The 20,171-nt window shown below is 39.8% G+C and overlaps 1 protein-coding gene across 2 annotated transcripts; it reads right to left on the reverse strand.

Annotated features, from left to right (window-relative positions):
• Positions 1 to 14,954: 14,954 nt before the first annotated feature.
• Positions 14,955 to 19,459, reverse strand: LOC104241746 (aldehyde dehydrogenase family 2 member B7, mitochondrial-like). 2 transcript variants are annotated; one of them, XM_009796677.2, is made up of 11 exons: positions 19,039 to 19,459; positions 18,010 to 18,147; positions 17,773 to 17,915; positions 17,526 to 17,679; positions 17,207 to 17,436; positions 16,812 to 16,947; positions 16,112 to 16,745; positions 15,932 to 15,988; positions 15,708 to 15,809; positions 15,524 to 15,601; positions 14,955 to 15,192 (listed from the first exon to the last, which is right to left on the reverse strand). In XM_009796677.2, exons 3-6 carry the CDS (start codon positions 17,782 to 17,784, stop codon positions 16,816 to 16,818), a joined length of 528 nt encoding a protein of 175 aa, XP_009794979.1. In that variant the 5' UTR covers positions 17,785 to 17,915; positions 18,010 to 18,147; positions 19,039 to 19,459; the 3' UTR covers positions 14,955 to 15,192; positions 15,524 to 15,601; positions 15,708 to 15,809; positions 15,932 to 15,988; positions 16,112 to 16,745; positions 16,812 to 16,815. The 2 variants fall into 2 exon arrangements, with proteins under 2 accessions (XP_009794979.1, XP_070006226.1); XM_070150125.1 differs by lacking the exons at positions 14,955 to 15,192; positions 15,524 to 15,601; positions 15,708 to 15,809; positions 15,932 to 15,988 and having other exon boundaries at positions 16,677 to 16,742.
• Between the last annotated feature and the right edge of the window lie 712 nt (positions 19,460 to 20,171).

Raw genomic sequence — 20,171 nt, forward strand, 5'->3', positions numbered from 1 at the left:
TTTCATGGACCGGTTCAGGTTCAACATAGAGAATGCACCGGATGTCTTCTACATTCAGAATCTTAAGAAGAAACCTACTGAGACTTTTCGCGAATATGCTACTCGTTGGAGGTCAGAAGCGGCCAAGGTCAGGCCCTCTTTGGACGAAGAACAAATGAATAAATTCTTCCTCAGGGCACAGGATCCACAATATTATAAGAGGTTCATGGTCATCGAAATCACAAGTTCTCTAACATCATCAAACTCGGAGAAAGAATCGAAGAAGGAATCAGGAGCGGGATGGTAACAAACTTCGAAGCACTGCAAGCCACGAATAAGGCACTACAATCAGGCGGTATATCAAAGAAGAGAGATGTGGGGCAGTAATGGTGGCCCAGGGCCTAAAATCTCCACTTATCTATCAAACACCTCCACCTCCATATCAAACACCTCCACCCGCATACCAAGCATCACCGCCTATATATCAACCTTCATCTCCCAGATATTCCCAACCAGTCACTGTCTATCACACTTATAACTCCCAACCATCCCACTTCCAAAACCACTAGCTCGCCAAAATTATCCAAGACCAAGACTCAACTTCGACCGCAAGCCGCCCAGATAATACACCTCCATTGCTGAGCCCACCGACCAACTGTATGAAAGGTTGAAAGTCGTATGTTACGTCACTCATGTTCCTGCTGTGGCATTAGAATATCCATCCCAATGGGTCAATCCGAACAAAACTTGTGCGTAGCATTCTGGTATGAAAGGGAACACCACTGCTGAGTGCCGAACATTAAAGGATAAGATCCAGACGCTAATTGACAACAAGGTCATACAAGCAAAGGAAGCCGCACCTAATATCCGCAACAATCCCCTCCCTGATCATAGAGGTGATGGTGTACATGTGATAGAGATAAACGAAGAGTGGGACCCCGAGGGGTCGATCAGGCTTATTCAAGAAGGCAATGACTTTAAGGTTGTAGTCACACTTACTCCTATTATGGTTCAGACTCAGGCACCAATCGAGGTTGAGGTAACTGCATCAGTTCCATTTGAGGTGGAAGTGGCTCCGCCCGCAACCACCCCCCCCGATCCATTTGAAGTAGAAGTGGTCACACCTTTCATTGTGACAATATCAACCACACCCCCCATTCAACTCAAAAGCAATACCTCAGCGGAAAGGGAAGGCCAAGGTAGAGGAATCTGACGCTGCACAAGGAATGGCTAGAACCGGAAGAGTCTATACACCCGAACACCTAGGAGGTTCAAGCAATGAGGCCACTACTAGGCATCCTATCATTGAGACCGGGCCAGATGACCTGTGGAGGAAAGTACAGGCAAAGGAGTACTCTGTTGTTGACCATCTGAACAAAGTCCCTGCTCATATATCTATCCTGTCACTATTGCAGAAATCAGAGGCGCATAAGAATGCCTTAATGAGAGTGTTGAGCGAGGCTTATGTACCCAATAACATCACCGGCAGAGAAATGGCCAACATGGTTGGGCAAGTACTAGAAAGTCATAAGATCATCTTCCACGAAGATGAGCGTTCACCTGAAAAGGTTTCCATGAAATATAGGTAGGAAACATGAATGTGAAAGCCAAATATAGGTAAGATCATCTTGGTTGATGGAGGTTCAAGCCTAAATATTTGTCCATTAGACACTCTGAAAAGGTTGGACAAAGGTTTCCATGAAATATAGGTAGGAAACATGAATGTGAAAGCTTTCGATGGGTCCCAAAGGGCCACAATTAGGGAAATCAACCTTTTCTTGTGGATGGGGCCAACTTGGTTCGACGTCGAATTACAGGTACTCGACATACCAGCCTCATATAACCTTCTGTTGGGCCGACCATAGATCCATGCTGCCGAAGCTGTTCCTTCCACACTACATCAAGCCGTGAAGTTTGAATGGAACTGCCAGGAGGTAATCATTCCAGAGATGGAAGTAACCCCATCTACACTAGTCAAACCATCCCGGTCATTGGACATAGAAGAAGGCTATGAGGGAAAACCTATCATCACATTGAACGGGTCAATGTCGTTGAGAAGGATACATGGTGGAGTAACAAAATAGAAAGCATACTAGCATGGTCTGGATATGAACCCGACAAAGGGTTGGGAAAGAATATCCAAGGTATCACCAAACCAATACAGCTGAAAAATCATGGTACCACCTTTGGGCTCAGATACCAGTATACATGGCAAGAGTACAATGATTGGTCGCCTCCATGGTGTGGACCGTATTACCCTCTTGAGTAGCCAATGCCATGTTTGGAATAGGCTTTTCACCAGGCTGACACAATATAGGGGACTGGGAAGAAGAAGCACTAGCTGGGTTGAAGGATTTGTTCTTGGAGGATGAGGACATGGACTTTGGTGCCATAATTGAGGAGTAGGAGGAAAAAGGCCTCACTATTCATACTATGGGGAAGGGAGCTGTTCTCAGAAACTGGACCGCCACACCATCCCGAGCCTGTCGAGTCCCTGGGTAGCTTGGCAGAATTTACTTCTATAGCCGTTCTAGGCATTTAAAGTTTCCTGTAGTTTCATTTTAATCTTCACTTGTTTCAAAATAAATGCTCGATTCAACGAGCTGTGCTTTGTCTAGACAATTTTTCAAGTTTTAATAAAATGCATTTGCTCTTTATTATCCACTACTATCTTTACACTTTATCTTTCCACAGTAATATTATTACTTTTCCTGATGAACCAGTGACTGTGACATGTAATGAGGCAACGCAACATGAGAATAGTGATTCAGAGGGAGAAGATAAGATACCCGAGGAAATCGTCAGGGAGGTTGAAAATTTTGAAAATAAGCCTAAGTCCAATCTGGACGAGACTGAAGCAGTAAATTTGGGAGACGCCGAGACCGTTAAGGAAACCCGCATCAACATTCACTTGTCACCAACATAGAAGGAAGAGTACATTCATTTCCTAAAAGAGTATAAGGACATTTTCGCATGGTCATATAATGACATGACCGGTTTGAGCACCTCTATAGTGGCTCACAAGTTGCCTACTAATCCCATGTGTCCGCCAGTAAAACAGAAACTCAGAAAGTTCAAACCAGACATGAGCCTGAAAATCAAGGAGGAAGTTACCAAGCAGATCAAAGCCAAAGTTCTCAGGGTGGTTGAACATCCAACCTGGTTAGCTAACATTGTGCCAGTTCCAAAGAAGGACGGGACGGTCAGAGTAAGTGTTGACTATCGAGACTTAAACAGAGCAAGTCCCAAGGACGACTTTCCACTGCCAAACATACACATCCTGATCGATAACTGCGCTAAGCATGAACTCCAATCCTTTGTTGATTGCTTCGCGGGTTATCACCAGATTTGGATGGATGAAGAATATGCAGAAAAGCCAGCTTTTATTACACCATGGGGTGTATACTGTTACAAGATGATGGCATTTGGTTTGAAGAATGCTGGGGCCACTTACATGAGAGCCATAACAACCATCTTCCATAATATGATACACAAAGAAAGAGAAGTGTATGTGGACGATGTCATTATCAAATCCAAGAGGGCCACAGATCACATAGCGGACTTGAGAAATTTCTTTGACAGGCTAAGGAGGTACAATGTAAAACTAAATCGCGCAAAGTGTGCCTTCGGGGTTCCCCCAGGAAAATTATTGGGATTCATCATCAGTCGTCAAGGGATCGAGCTGGATCCATATAAAGTCAAGGCTATTCAAGAGTTACCACCACCTAAGAGAAAAAAGGACGTGATGAGCTTCCTAGGAAGTCTCAACTATATCAGTCGCTTCATAGCACAGTCCATAGTCATATGTGAACCCATCTTCAAGATGCTGAGGAAAGATGTTGAAACAAGCTGGACAGAGGATTGTCAGAAAGCTTTTGACAAGATTAAGGAGTACCTGTCCACACCACCAGTTATGGTCCCACCAGAACCAGGACGACCTTTGCTACTCTATATATCTGTATTAGATGGAGCATTCGGATGTATTTTGGGACAACATGACGAGACGGGAAGGAAAGAGCAAAACATATATTACTTGAGTAAGAAGTTCACACCTTATGAAGCACGGTATTCTCTGCTTGAACGCACTTGCTATGCTTTGACCTGGACAACCCATAAATTGAGGCATTACTTCTGTGCCTATACAACATACCTCATATCAAGGATGGACCCTTTGAAGTACATATTTCAGAAATACATGCCTACTGGGAAGTTGGCTAAATGGCAGATACTACTAAGTGAGTTCGATATCGTCTATGTAACTCAAAAGGCAGTCAAAGGACAAGCATTGGCAGATCACCTTGCTGAAAATCCGGTGCGACGAGAATACAAACCCTTGAAAATGTATTTTCCTGATGAAGAAGTATCATTCGTATGAGAAGACATTACCGAAGCATATGATGGTTAGAGGATGTTCTTTGACGGGGTCGCAAATTTCAAAGGAGTGGGCATTGGAGCAGTTTTGGTATCAAAAACGGGTCAACATTATCCGGTATCTACTAAACTCAGATTTCCTTGCACCAATAACATGGGAGAATATGAAGCCTGCATACTAGGTCTCAACATGGCAGTCAGCATGAATGTTCAGGAATTGCCGGTGATCGGTAATTTAGATTTGCTTGTGCACCAGGTACAAGGAGAGTGGGCCACCAAGAATTCCAAGATATTGCCATATCTGCACCATGTGCAGGAATTGAGAAAGAGGTTTACAAAGATAGAATTCCAGCATGTGCCCAGAGTTTAGAATGAGTTTGTCGGCGTATTAGCCACTTTGTCATCCATGATACAACATCCGGATAAGAACTACATTGATCCCATTCAGATGAGGATCCATAATCAGGAAACATATTGTGCTCATGTCGAAGAAGAAGCGGACGGAAAACCTTGGTTCCATGACATCAAAGAATATTTATCAAAAGAAAAATACCCGGAGCATGCAAATCACACTCAGAAACGCACGCTCCGGAGATTGTCGAATCACTTCTTCCACAGCGGAGGAAACTTGTACAGAAGAACTCCTGATTTGGGTTTACTAAGATGTGTTGACGCAAAGGAAGCTCTAAGCTACTTGAAGATGTGCATGCTGGGACCTGTGGTCCACACATGAATGGTTTCGTCTTGGCTAAGAAGATACTCAGAGCTGGTTGATGAACATGGAGACAGATTGCATCCAGTATGTCCGCAAATGCTTTCAATGTCAGGTACATGCCGACATGATAAAAGTGCCACCAAATGAGCTCAATAAAGCAAGCTCACCTTGGCCATTCGCCGCCTGGGGAATGGACGTTATTGGTCCAATTGAGCCCATTGCTTCAAATGGGCACAGATTTATTCTGGTAGCCATTGATTACTTCACAAAATGGGTAGAAGCTGCATCTTACAAAGTTGTGACTAAGAAAGTTGTCGCGGACTTTGTCAAGGATCGAATTGTTTGCCGATTCGGTGTTCCCGAATCCATTGTCCCTGATAATGCCACCAATCTCAATAGTGATCTGATGAAAGCTATGTGTGAAACTTTCAAAATCAAGCACAAGAATTCCACAATCTACAAACCTCAGATGAATGGAGCCTTAGAAGCCTCCAACAAAACTATTAAGAAGATACTAAGGAAAATGGTAGAGAACCACAAACAGTGGCATGAGAACTTACCCTTTGCTCTATTGGGGTACCGCACCACGGTTCGCACATCAACCGGGGCAATGCCCTATATGCTGGTTTATGGTACCGAGGCTATCATCCCAGCTGAGGTGGAGATTCCTTCTTTAAGAGTCATACAAGAAGCTGAACTTAGCGATGCAGAGTGGATAAGGAGTCGCTATGAACAATTGGCCCTTATCGATGGAAAGAGGATGAACGCAATATGTCACGGCCAACTTTATCAGAACATAATGTCCAAAGCTTTCAACAAAAGGGTCAAACCAAGACAGTTCGCCCCAGGGTAGTTGGTATTGAAGAAAATCTTCCCACATCAGGATGAAGCCAAAGGGAAATTCTCTCCCAACTGGCAAGGTCTGTACATAGTTCACATGGTACTAACAGGAGGAGCACTCATACTTGTAGAAATGGACATAGAAGTTTGGCCAAAACCGATCAATTCAGACGCAGTCAAGAGATACTATGCTTAGACTATTTCACATTTCTTTTCTGATGTAATTGAACTACGCTTGACCTGATTCCCGTTTAAGAGGGGATACGTAGGCAGTCTTATGGGTTCGGTCATATCATAATAAAATTTTCATTTCCTCCAAGATCACAAACTGGGGCAGAATTTTGAGGAGGGTCCTCAAAATTCCGGAGCAAGTCCAGCCAACGCCATCACATGCCAGAAAGTCAGTAATCATTTAAGTAATCATTTGAGAAGGATTCTCAAAATTCTGAAAAGATCCAGCAAGATCCATTATCCACAAACGGTCAAAGATCACCCACCAAACTGGGGCAGAATTTTGAAGAGGACCCTCAAAATTCCATAAGAGAGCTGCAATATCTTTGAGATATGTCACAGTCACTAGTTCATCTAAATGTATCAATACATTTCTGAAATAACTCTATTTTTATCAAATTGTATATTTTTGAAAACTCTACTTCCATAACAGTCAGGTGTCGCCCAGGGAAACTCGAACGGCTTTCATAACGAAGCAAAGCAAGGCCGATAGATGAAGACACGAACCAACCTCCCCCCCTCCCCCCACAAAACTTACAATTTTTCTTTGAACGCAGGCACATTTAACGTAACGATAGCATTCGCAAAACATGTATACACAAAGATAATTCACTATCAATCAGGCCATCAGACATCAAATACATCTCCAGATAAGACATACACTACTATTATTTGTTGTTCGCTCTTTGCATGGGACTAATCCCTGTCCCCAATATTTGCATGAGGCTAATCCTTGCCTCCCCATTTGCATGAGGCTAATTCCTGCCTCTCATTTGCATGAGTCTAATCCTTCACTCCATCCTGCATGAGGCTAATCCATGCCTCCCATTTGCATGAGTCTAATTCTTGACTCCATCCTGCATGAGGCTAATCCATGCCTCCCATTTGCATGAGTCTAATCATTGACTTCATACTTGCATGAGGCTAATCCTTGCCTCCCTATTTGCATGAGTCTAATCCTTGACTCCATGAGGCTAATCCTTGCCTCCCAATTTGCATGAGTCTAGTCCTTGACTCCGTGAGGCTAATCCTCGCCTCCATACCTGCATGAGGCTAATCCCTGCCTCCCTATTTGCACGAGGCTAATCCTTGCCTCCATACTTGCATGAGGCTAATCCTTGCATCCATATTTGTATGAGGCTAATCCTTGCCTCCCCATCTGCACGGGACTAAGTGTTGTTCCTCTTTGCATAAATATTGCTCTATTTCTAGTACTATTTACTCGCTTTCCAATCGGGCTAAGCTCTGCCCTTCATTTCACAAAACTAAGCTTTGTCTTGTTAACATCATGACTATTGCATATCATGGGCTGAAATATCACCAATCTATCCAAAGGCGTCATAGTCTAAAGGCATCATCTTCATAGCCGGAAGACACCATGCTATGGCCTGAGGACCCCTCAAACTTGCATATCATTATTCAAAGGCGTCATGATTCAGAGGCACCATCTTCATGGCCCGAGAACATCATTTCATGGCCTGTGAGTCCCTCACCAAACAATTCATGGCCCAGGACGTCATGGTCTGAGGACGTCATCTTTGCTAATCCTTGCCTCCCAATTTGCATGAGTCTAGTCCTTGACTCCGTGAGGCTAATCCTCGCCTCCATACCTGCATGAGGCTAATCCCTGCCTCCCTATTTGCACGAGGCTAATCCTTGCCTCCATACTTGCATGAGGCTAATCCTTGCCTCCATATTTGTATGAGGCTAATCCTTGCCTCCCCATCTGCACGGGACTAAGTGTTGTTCCTCTTTGCATAAATATTGCTTTATTTCTAGTACTATTTACTCGCTTTCCAATCGGGCTAAGCTCTGCCCTTCATTTCACAAAACTAAGCTTTGTCTTGTTAACATCATGACTATTGCATATCATGGGCTGAAATATCACCAATCTATCCAAAGACGTCATAGTCTAAAGGCATCATCTTCATAGCCGGAAGACACCATGCTATGGCCTGAGGACCCCTCAAACTTGCATATCATTATTCAAAGGCGTCATGATTCAGAGGCACCATCTTCATGGCCCGAGAACATCATTTCATGGCCTGTGAGTCCCTCACCAAACAATTCATGGCCCAGGACGTCATGGTCTGAGGACGTCATCTTTAACCGTCCGAAGACAACCTTCATGGTCCAAAGGGAATTTGCATCATGTTTAATTTTTTTCCGCAAGTGCATGTTTGTAGCATCTCTTATCCGCAGGTAGCCACTAAGCAACCGCTATCCTAGAAGGATCAATCTCGCTCCAGTTCCTTCAACTATGCCGAGCTTCAACCGCTCGCCATAAGCACTTTGCATCTCGTGTCCGTTCTTGCAATAATTTCATCGGCATATTCTGCCAATGAATCCAGAACTACACGCGGCCTGATTCCTATCAAACCAGGGATATATAGGCAGCTCAAAGGCCAGAGCCTGACCTCTATCTTTCAAAACATCCCGCCCGGTCAAAATTGGCTATCATTTCTTTACCCTAAAACTCTTTCATCCTTCCCGGATAAAGATGGGCAGCTGTTGATACCCAATTTTTCTCTATATTTTTATATGCATAAATACCTTCAAAATAGAATATATATGCATATATAAGCATGCACAAGGTTTTTATAATTTTTCTATAATTTTAAAGATTTTAAATTGATTTATTTCCTTCTCTTTTACTCATAAAATCCCCAATAATTATCCCTCAAATTATTGTTGTGGTGATTTAATCATTTAATTTCTATATTTATGCCAAAATATTGTTAAAATATTTTTTTATGCATTTTTATAATTGCATTTTGTATTTTTAAAGCTAAATTGCATATAATTACAATATTAGCCTTATTAATGTACAATTACGTTTTATATGCATAAAATGATCTTCTATATTTTTAAAACATTAAAAATTTATTTTAAATCATTTTAGTACATAAAATTATTTTCCAGAAATTATTTATTATAAATTATATAGGGATAAATTGGCTATTTAAAATATAGCCAGATTGTATTTCAATCATAGCCTCAATTGAACCCACTGCCCAGCCCAATTTCAGGCTAAAATACCCGACCCAAACCCTGAACCCGCCTACCCGACCCAGCCCAACTTATATCACTTCTATGTGTTTGTGTTCATCTTAACTGGTCAATACTTGCCTCTTTGCTTGCTATGTTTGGTTACTCCTATCTCACTCTTTTATATGCTAAAACTCTCTCTTTGATTGACTCTGAACTCCTTGTTTCTTGGCTTGATTTGAAAACTTTCCCTTTAGACCTTCGATTTTCTTGTTTAAACTTGGGAACCCATGTTGCTCTCCTTAAATCAGTAATTTTGAATCCTTGATTCCATGATTTACTATATGCTGATTTTCGATTATTTCCATACTCTGCAACTTTATTTTGTTTTCTTACCTTATTTGGTTAACTGAGTATTTTACCGATTCTTCATTAGTTGTTTCCTTAATTGAACCCCGATGTACTTACCCCTAATTTTCTATTTTGTACCGTATGCTCTACTTGATTTCTTTCCTTAATCATTTATGCCTATTACCGTTGGTTGATTACCCTTAATTAAAGGGGTACTTGCATTGATTTGATTTTGATTAGTACTTGGTTCCATAATTACTATGCTACTATGATTCTTGCCTTATTTTTACCTAGTTTTGAACTACTATATATACACACACTCTCATTAGCACAAACACACGAACACATTGGTTCAAAAGCTCTCTCACACACAAAACTCTCTTCTGCTCTCTTTTATCTAGTTACTTGCTATTGTTCTAAGTCAGCCGGCTGCAAGCCAAGGCTGATTACTCTACTCTCTTTCTCCTTACTCTGTGTTTACACTGGTATGTTCCAATTTTAATTCAAGTCCCAAAAACAATATGCTTCTCCTATTACTTCAATTTGTCATGTTTCTAATATGCTTTTACCTATGGTTTTGTTGTTCAACCTGTAATTAGCATGTCTACTTTGTTGTCTTCTATACTGCATGCTATATACCTTTTAGGATCCCCTTCTAGTATGTATTAATGTGTATGTGTTTCCCTGATCCCTGGCATGCCCCCTTCCTGTGTAAAGTAATTGGATATCCTAAGCTTCTTGATTTTATTCATGCTATACTTTAAAAAGCCTTGACCCCCTTTTAAGGGCCTCTATGGTTCTGTACCTATGTGTATCTATGTTTACTATGTGCCCTATACTTACCCCAAATCCCCATTACCCCCTAACTGGATGTGTGCACCTGTCTGACTTCATGTATTGAAGTGCTAATAAACTTCTTCTAATTCTGTATTTGGTTTGGTTGATTGTTGATCACTTACCCTTTTTAAATTGTATTATTCAATAACTCCCTATGTGTATTTACAAAACCATTTCAAGCTAATGTCTTTTAATACTGTTTTCCTACTGAAACCTTTCAAACTATGTCAAGCACTCTCACCCTACACCTAAGTCACTAGGTTCTGCCCCCTCCAGTGTGTGTACTGCCTTGGGATCCTCTTGAGAACCCTCTGAACTCTGGCACACTGAATCTAGCCCTTCCACATTGCACTTAGTCAATTTGGTTACCAAGTCTATGTGTGAGCACTGCCCAGGATCCTTGAGATCCTTAGGGAACTTTGACGCACCTAGACAATGACATTGTCTATGGAATTTGGGCATTTGAGGCTATTAGAGGCTTTGGAAATATGGACCTATTTGTAGGCTCCCTATAGAATAACTTTTTATTTTCTTATCTACTTATGTTCATTCATATGGTCTGTAATAATTTGTAAACGAATATTTGGGCAACGGTGGGTAGTTACATGTTTGTGGGATAATACGGGTAGAAACCATGCCTATAGGACTTTATATTTTGCTATGTTTTGCCTTGCCATGTTAGAAATCATGCCTATAGGTCTCAATAATAGAAATCATGTTTATAGGTCTTAAAATCAGTATCACAAATAGATACCATGCCTATAGAACATGATCCAGTCCAACTTCTGTTATAATGGATGTTTACATGTGTTTTCATTAGTTATCATGCCTACCAGTTTCTAAAATTAGTTTTAAACAACTAGATATAATGCCTATAGGGAACAACACCAGAAATTCTGCCTATAGATCTAAACTAGTTTAGTTTAAATAAATCAATCCACGATTAGTTCACTTCGAAATTAGTTTCATTAATGGTTTATTTTCCCTGAAACAAGTTCTTTCAAAAACTGCCTTAATCTACCATTAGACAGCATGCCTATAAGGATTCAAGAGTCTGTTTTTTAAAAACCTACCTTGTTTTACTATATAAAACGTAGCTATCAGTATTCCACGTATAGGCAAACCTATAGGGCGTTTTCAAAATCTTGCAACTCTGAAACTGTTTCGGTGGCTTAATGTCTTTCTAATTTTAACATGATTTAAAAATCAGTAGGCAAACTGATAGGGCCATTACTTCTGAGTTTTAAAACAAACTGCCTATCTTCTGTGTCTTGATATTCACTTAGATAGCATGCCTTAGGATACTGTTTAATAAAAGGTTCTTATTTGTGTTTGAGTCGTGTTGCTTATGTGTGTTGTTTGAGGAGGTAAACTTGAGCCTTTAATTGCTCATTTTTTGTCTTATGTGCTAAGGTCCTAATTGTTCTTGCCTGTCGCCTTAGTATTTTTACCTTTAAAACCTTAGGGGTCTGTCTAGAACTACCCATAGGTAGAGGTCCTAAAATTTCTCCAGGACCATTAAGAAGGGACGGGTAATAGCACGCAATAGAGATCGCTGACCAACGCTCGCTTTAATGACCACTAAGGGGGTGAGAAGGGTAGATATGGGATATGATGACTAAGCGCTAATGTCACGTGTAGCCCCTCATTGATGAGTGTTTACCAGACATTGTGTGGGGCGATCCTATATGCTAACCAACCTAGGACTCCCCCTTTTCAAAATTCCTTTTGTTTAAACTTTGTTTTATAATACAACTTATCCAAAACCTTTGTCTTATTATACAAACGTGCTTTATTTGTAATTATTTGTTTCAAGTATTTATTTGTTAATGGACTAATTCGTAAATATAAGTTCGGTCGGGACCCACAATTGTGGACCAAGAGGGGTGTCTAACACCTTCCCCTCAAGGTCATTTCGAGCCCTTACCCTAATCTCTGGTAATGCAAACCAATCCAAGAGTTAATCGCTGTGGGTGCCCTAACGTACCATAACCCGTTAGGTGGCGACTCTTCAAATACCCAATTCCCAAAAGAAAATGAGTCATTACCATGAATGTCGAAACCCAGACTTCTCTCTCTCCGCGGAGGGAAAAAAGGGGGCGCGACAAAGGGATGATGAAAAAATTAAGTAAAGAAGGAAAGAAACTGTGAGAATAAAGAGTACCATGAGTCTTTACTTTCTAGCCAAATTTCTGTGAAATAAATTTTCAAGATCTTTTGTCCATGGGAGCAGCAGTCAATATTTTTTCTACCCAAGCACGGAAATAAGGAATTTCTTCAAATACTTCCATGGATGTTGAAAAAATGAATATTTGATTACATAAAGGAACTCAAGGAATCAAAGGGAAAAAAAGACTTACGTGCAAAGTCCTTTTTTTTTGGAAAAAACATATTTTCTTCACCCACTAATCTACTAGTGGGGGCAGCAACAAAATGGGCTTACCTGCCACGGCCACGGTCATCCTCGGGGCTAACTAAAACCTTTTTACTTCTAGCCACGAGGGAAAAGACCCTTCACGAAACAGCTTGGGAGAGTAAAAATAAAGTAAGTGACGGAAGGTAAAAGGAGCGAAATCTAAATCCGACAAATAGCGAAGGCATGCTACTGCCTTCCACACAATGGGACCAATTTGGACAAGACAAACATTAAAATAGCGATAAAAAACGATGATCACTAGATCAATGGGAGGTTTAAACCTTAAAGTGAAAGGGTAAGTATAAATAAAAGAAAAGCCAGTATGGTAAGAAGTGATTCTTTGGTTGGCACCAAGAATTAAAACTGGGAAATCTGGTTTCCAATGACATTCTCGAGGAACCAAAGAAAGAAGACCAGAAGTGATTAAACTTGAGTAGAGTTCAATAGGGTTAAGGGAAGCCATAGAAAAAACTTGACTTTTCATGGTTTCACGATCTGATACAAAAGAAAACTCTTGAGGACCAATCTCAGAAACCGTAGGCGCACACATGTGTTCATTTTGGTCCCTATTTTTAGAAGAAGATCCAGGGGTTAAAGGAGCTCTAGGTCTAGAAGAAGATGGCCTGGCGGAACTACTTTGAGAAGTAGAACTACGAGTAGATAACGAACCAAGGCTGCAGAGTCTACTACCTCTCCTACTTCTAGTATGGGCAGTAGAAGGAGCAAGCTCATCGACGATCACAACTTTGGAAGGGTCTGGTATTGAAGAAGACATGTTTAACAGAGAAAATACAGAGGAAAGGTACACAAGTACGAAGGAAGGTTAAGATGATGGATACAGAGAAGAAGGAAGAAGGTTTCAAGCAATTAAAGAGGATGAAGTATTTATAAGGAGATGCAACCATCGTCAAAGTTGATCATTATGAAGTGTCATAACAGAACTGTCACTTCGTGACTGACGTAGCCGTAGAAAGAAACCCTAAAAAAGCGCTAAGAAACTGCAGAACCAATCATGTAAAGCCACGTAGCATGGGCATTAAATGAATGTGACATATGTTGCATCGATTCTTTGATCTCTAACGATAATAGAAATTTTACTTAATTAACTTATTTAGGAAAAAAACTAATTTTTAAGACACAGAGTGTTTACGTCCCAAACAACAATTCAAACTTTCATGTCTAGGAGATTAGGTGGGTAGGGTCGAGGGCGAGGGACGCGGACGGATATAAGCTTTGATACTCCGGAGTCCGGAAGGGTAAGAATGGAGTGGGTATCTTGGTGGATGGGGATCTTGGGGAGTCTTTGGTTGACGTTAAACGGGTGAATGATAGATTGATGGCTATTAAGTTGGTGGTTGGAGTGCACCTTTAACGTCGTTTGTGCTTACGTGCCGCATGCGGGCCTGGATGAGGAGGTTAAACGACGCTTCTGTTGCTATTCAAAAGCACTTTTTCATCCTGGCCAAACACATCCAACTTCTAGAAAAGTAGTTTTTCTGATAAAAAAGTATTTTTCGCCTCCCAAAATCTTGGCCAAACGTGCGCTCAAATGATCATTGTACTGTCAAAAGAAATAATTTTCTTTAATTTTTTCCACTTCACTGTAACATTGTTCCACCTTACCGACGAAGAGTCCTATTTACAGGGAACAAACTTGGCCTCCACGCACTACTGAAAAATTGGTCTACGGTAACGCATGGAAAACCGTTCCAGTAGGTAGATAAACCGTTGCCGTAGCGATATTGGAACGGTTTACAGACCGTCACATTCGCTCGCGTGCCAATAGAGCTATTGGAACGGTTTTCATATCCGTTGCTATAGAGACGTCTATCGCAACGGGTTTTCCTTTCTATATTGGAACGATTATTCCTTCCAATTGGGACGGTTTAAAACCATTACTATAATGTGTATGCAACGGCTCATAACCGTTTCCATATTATCTAATGCAACACTTTTGTAAGCTATTGTTACAGTTATTTATGGATATAACAACGGTCTCTTTAAGCTATTGTAACGGCTATTTTTGTATTGCTACGGTTTTAAATGCCTATTGGAACGGTTTAGAGGGCATTTTGGAACGGCTTACCGGATCTATTGGAACGGTTTACATCCTAATGGAACGCCATTTGTGTCCTATTGCATCGGTTCTGGTAGGCTATTGTAACATTTCATTTAAAACAGAAATATAGCTCCATATATATTTATATATATATAATAACACTAAAATTTAAATAAATCACAAAATGAAACTATTAATAATATAACTCGTCCAACAAGCTAATAATATCCATAAAAGCAAATGTTCTACCCCAAGTGCATAAGTTTAATACATTTCAAGATAGTAAGTTTCAAAATGTTAACAACAAAAGATTCTTAGAACATTCATCTATAGCAATTCAAAATTCATCTCAAGTAAGGTCTAGATCTTCATTGCATTCATCTTCTATTTCTTCATCTACTCCACCTACAAAAGAGGATAAATAAAGTCATTACCTTTCATCTGGAATGCCTAGACTAAATAAATTGATCCAAAAAGAAAAAGAAAATAATGGACATACAAGATGCTAGTCATGAGCCTAGCTCTTCTACAGAAACACCTTATCTAGACCCAAATTTGGACATTAAATGTACATGCAAGCTACTAAAAAAAAGAACAACACATCAAATTAATCCTGTTATAGGATTTAAAAGGAAAAGAAGTCCGTTTGCACACGTATAGCGTTAATTATATCATTATTATAATGTTGCAGTGGCCAGGAATTGAAACGGAGACAAAGATAGGTACATCAAGTTACCTTCCACCCATGAGTTAGCCGTAGCCGAGGGTAGTCTTTCAAGACATCATGGATGTATTATGCAACGACTGGCCAATTCTGTGGTCAAAATGAAGATCATTAGATGTCCGTTCTTTTGTTAACATGGGCAACTCCAGCATCCAGTTGACATTAAGAAAAAGCAACAAGAAAAGTTGGCACTCACATTTTCATCTACATTACGGTAATGTACAGAGGCACAAAACTTATGGTGCTCAACCTTCGCACCCTTAATGTCTTTAGTTTTCTCGACAAGGGTTTTAAAAACCTGCAAAGTAGTCAAACAAGTTAAGTTCACGTCTTAAATTACCTTTTTTTCTTTTCCGGCTGAAAGAAAGAGTCATATACTGGTTTGAAATGCTTTTTAGAGAAACCTTCTAAAGCACCTACCTCATCAATCATGGGTAAAAATTTACGAGCAGGCTGGAACATATTAATTTCCTTGCCCTGCTCAAAAAGAAATTGCAAGATTAGTTAGGAAATTGGGAAAGTAAGTCAGAAATTGAACTAGATAGCAATGTTTACAACAGAATGAAAGGATAGAGTCTGATAATGCAGCTAATATAATACCTGCTGATCAGTAGATTTAATACACTTTGAATCGTTAGTAGACGACATATTTTTGACTGGCAGCATGATGTCCATACCATGGCTACCGGCATAATAGAGTTCAGTTAGACCTACCAGCTCATAAACCTGAAACAATAAAGACACAAGTCACTACTGCAAATGAACAACAACAACAACAACCCCGTATAATCCCACTAGTAGGGACTGGGAGGGTAGTGTGTACGCAGACCTTACCCCTACCACGGGTAGAGAGGCTGTTTCCAAATAGACCCTCAGTATCCTTCCCACCAAGAACTCCCCACCTTGCTCTTGGGGTGACTCGAACTCATAACCCCTTGGTTAGAAGTGGCAATACATGCTAGTATAATAATTACAAAAATCAACGACCACAAAAACATAGCAGCTACTACAATTGCGACACAAAAGTTTAGTATGTTGTTTAAAGAAACCCCACGAGTTTTTGGACCTAAAATAAGGTGAGCATCTAAGTTTACTTATCTGAGTAAATCTGCTCTCATCAATGCAAAAAAATGAGAGTACCCCTCTCCTCATTGTTTTCCCATACTTTGATCCAATGACTGTAGTATTGCGATTGCAAGAGTTGAGGTTCAACTCATATCCACACGATCCACTACTGCAAATGAAGAGAGATATAAAAAGTACACGGTATCAACATTAATAAAATTACCAAAAAAGTTACCTTGTCATGTCTTCTTCCACTGATGATGGCTGTTGGGAATAGAGTCCCTTAAGTACGGGCTTCTTGTAATCTGGACAAGTCGTTCAGGCAGCCCGAAACCAGAACTGATATTCAAAACACCTTCAGGCAGCCCAGCCTGTTAATAATAACCAAGTATTAGAGATATTCCATACAATGGATAACTTGTAGAAAGTAGCAATAACAATGTGTTAAAAAGAAAAAGAGTTGTTGCAATTCCTCTTCAATTAGTATATACTTCAGTTTCTGATTATATAACACGATAAACTCATGGAAACAGAAGAAATACTTTAGTGACTATAGTATTAGAAGTAATGGAAATTTGGATACTACTTTAGTGACTATAGTATTAGAAGTAATGGAAATTTGGATACTACCTCCTGTAATAGATGTGCTACATAGAATGCAGATAATGGTGTCTGCTCAGCTGTCTTTAGCACGACAGTGTTGCCACAAGCTAAAGCATGTCCAATCTTCCAAGAAAACATGAGAAGAGGAAAATTCCATGGAATAATCTGACCCGCAACTTCAATTGGTTCATGCAACGTTTGAACATGATATGGTCCATCAGCAGGAATAGTCATATCGTGAATTTTATCTGTCCGGCCTGCAGAACCAATAGGAGATCATTAATATTTTCAGGGACACGAAATAAGTGTTGATATACTTGCTTTCTCAGTTGGCTTTCTGACTTACCAGCATAATAACGGAGTAGACGTACAACCATTGGTACTTCAATCTTAGAAGCCTGTTCATATAGTTTCCCAGTATCCCAAGTCTCGAGCGTTGCAACTTGATCGTTATGTTTTTCGATCAGATCAGCAAGGCGCAACAATATCTTTGACCTTTCCTGCAGTTATGAAAGATGGAGAATTAGGCATAATGTGGCATACACAACCATTAACAGAGCATAAGACTGTGCTGAGAGATAAGAAGTGGATACATAAGCATTCATTTTAGGCCATGGTCCTTCGTCAAAAGCCTTACGAGCAGCAGCTACTGCCCGATTTATATCTTCTGCATCACCTTCAGCAACATGTGCAATTACCTCCCCAGTCCTGGGGTCGAGAGTCGGGAATGTTTTTCCTAAAATCCCAAGAAAATTAGCTCCATTGTAAAATAAATGGCCAACGTTGATATGGAAAAAGAGAACACTCTATTAGTGTGACAATATATTTACCTGATGCAGCATCAACAAATTGACCATTGATAAAAAGTTTAGTATGTTCCACATTGACAGCTGGTTTGATCGGTTCCTCAATAGCAGCCGCCGTGCTATATTGATAAGCAGCTATTCTGCCCAGATGGAATTTACTTCCTAAACAAAATAATTTTTTTCTCAGAATAATACTCTAAAATGTCTCCAGCTCTAACTAATTAGAGGGAAGGTATAACATCTAAAAATCCAATAGAGAAAGGAGTATCAATCCTTTTTCAAATGGAATTTTATCTCTTGTTCAACTTTGGGACAGACATGTATTTGGATATAAGATGTATAAATTACAAATCACATTTTGTGCAGTCATTACAATTTACAAGAATAACCAAATTACATCAAGTGATTCTTCACCAAAAAGAACATTTTGGCTTGCACAATTTAGTCGAGTCTCACGTTTACCTGGAACAAGTTACTTTTGTGACAAAACAACGTGGAGCAAACAAAGAAAAGGAAACATTTAATGTTAATAGGAGAAAATTTGACTTGAATCCTTTACAGATGATATATTAAGTTGGATTTAAATGCATTTCCATTTGAAGAAAACAGTAGACTCACTAAAAGGGACCAAAAGAAAACCACCAAATTTGTTCACTCTTTTCCAACAGCTAGAAGGTGGTTTTCATTTACTTTCCTGTCATCATTCCATTTAAACCATTGACTTCCAAGGAAAAGGGAAAAAAGAGAGTGTAAAAATCACTATTTTTTGGTAAATCTTATGGGATGGATAGTCAAAAATTCAGAGGAGTCAACTACTCTATTGGGATGGATAGTCCATTTAAACTTTATTGACCACATATCCTCTAAGTGGCGTTTGAAGCCTTTAACTACCATTCTTCATGCCCAGTAATTAGATGAAAGAATATTAGTATCCCAAAATACTATCATGTGACCTAAAGTTGGAATTTTCAGCCAAAAACAAGAACATGCAGTCCAAATTGAGAAATAGATTCATACAATTGGTAAATACAGAGAGAGAAGAAAGGTTCTTACCACTCGATTTCTCAGCCGAGTTCGCCGGAGAAGGAGATTACGAAGAGCAGCAGTCGAGCGCGGCCTCAACTCGATTTGCTAATGAGGTCTCTTTGAAGGAAAACGAATTACCGCAGAAGGAACACGATTATTGACTCTGCAGAAAAACAGAAGCCTTAAAAAGCTGAGCTTAGTCTCTCTAAATCAATAGCGGAATCAGGCAGTGATGCAAAGGCTTCGTAATCTCGATCCCAACCGCGAAAGAGCTCTTGAATCCCGCAAACAACTCTCTAACTTCGCTATATTTTGGAATTTTGAGGTCTTTTTTGACTGATTTTCGCTAATTATGATCTGATTTGAAGGTGGTTTTGGGAGTATGGCAGGAGCTATTTTGGAGATGACTGGAGGAGAGACCCGCGATTGATTTATTAGGTATTTTTAGGGGTTTAGTGTATTTCATATTTTATTAGGTATAAAACTAAGAAAAAAAAATTAGCTGGTGGGCCGTTCCATTTTAGCGGGTATTAAAAATTTGGGTGAAAATAAAGAGGGAATTAATAACCGTAACAATAGAGATAACCGTTACCATAGATTGATTTATTGCTACGGTTATATAAGCGTTGCCATATTTACCTCGGAATGGTTTTTAGACTATGGCAACGGTTCAGTTACTAAGTGTCCCAGCAGTCCCAATAATTATTAGTAACGGTTACAACCGTAACAGACCACCTATAGCAATGGTTATAAAACCGTAGCAACAGAAAGCGTTGTCATAACTCCAATTTCTGGTAGTGACGCATATATAAAGGAAAAAGAGAAATGGAGGCCAGCCAATAAATCTCCACCACTCATTTCAAAACTTGCTGCCAAAGTATAAATCTCCACCACTCATTTTAAAACTTGCTGCCAAAGTATAAATCTCCACCACTCATTTTAAAATATTGCTGCCAAAGTATATTCACAGGCACATGCCTATTATCAAAGCTAGAATCGGTTGGACCCAACATTACGCTTATAGGAGCACACTCCAATCACTATAGCGCATTTAAATTAATGCTCGGTCAAAGTCAAATTACAAGGACTAAGGTTTAAAATAAAGCAATAAATATGACTAAACCATAATAATAATAATAATAATAATAATAATAATAATA

This window comes from Nicotiana sylvestris, chromosome 6, assembly GCF_000393655.2.
Source record: "Nicotiana sylvestris chromosome 6, ASM39365v2, whole genome shotgun sequence".
In the NCBI taxonomy this organism is placed as follows: Eukaryota; Viridiplantae; Streptophyta; class Magnoliopsida; order Solanales; family Solanaceae; genus Nicotiana; species Nicotiana sylvestris.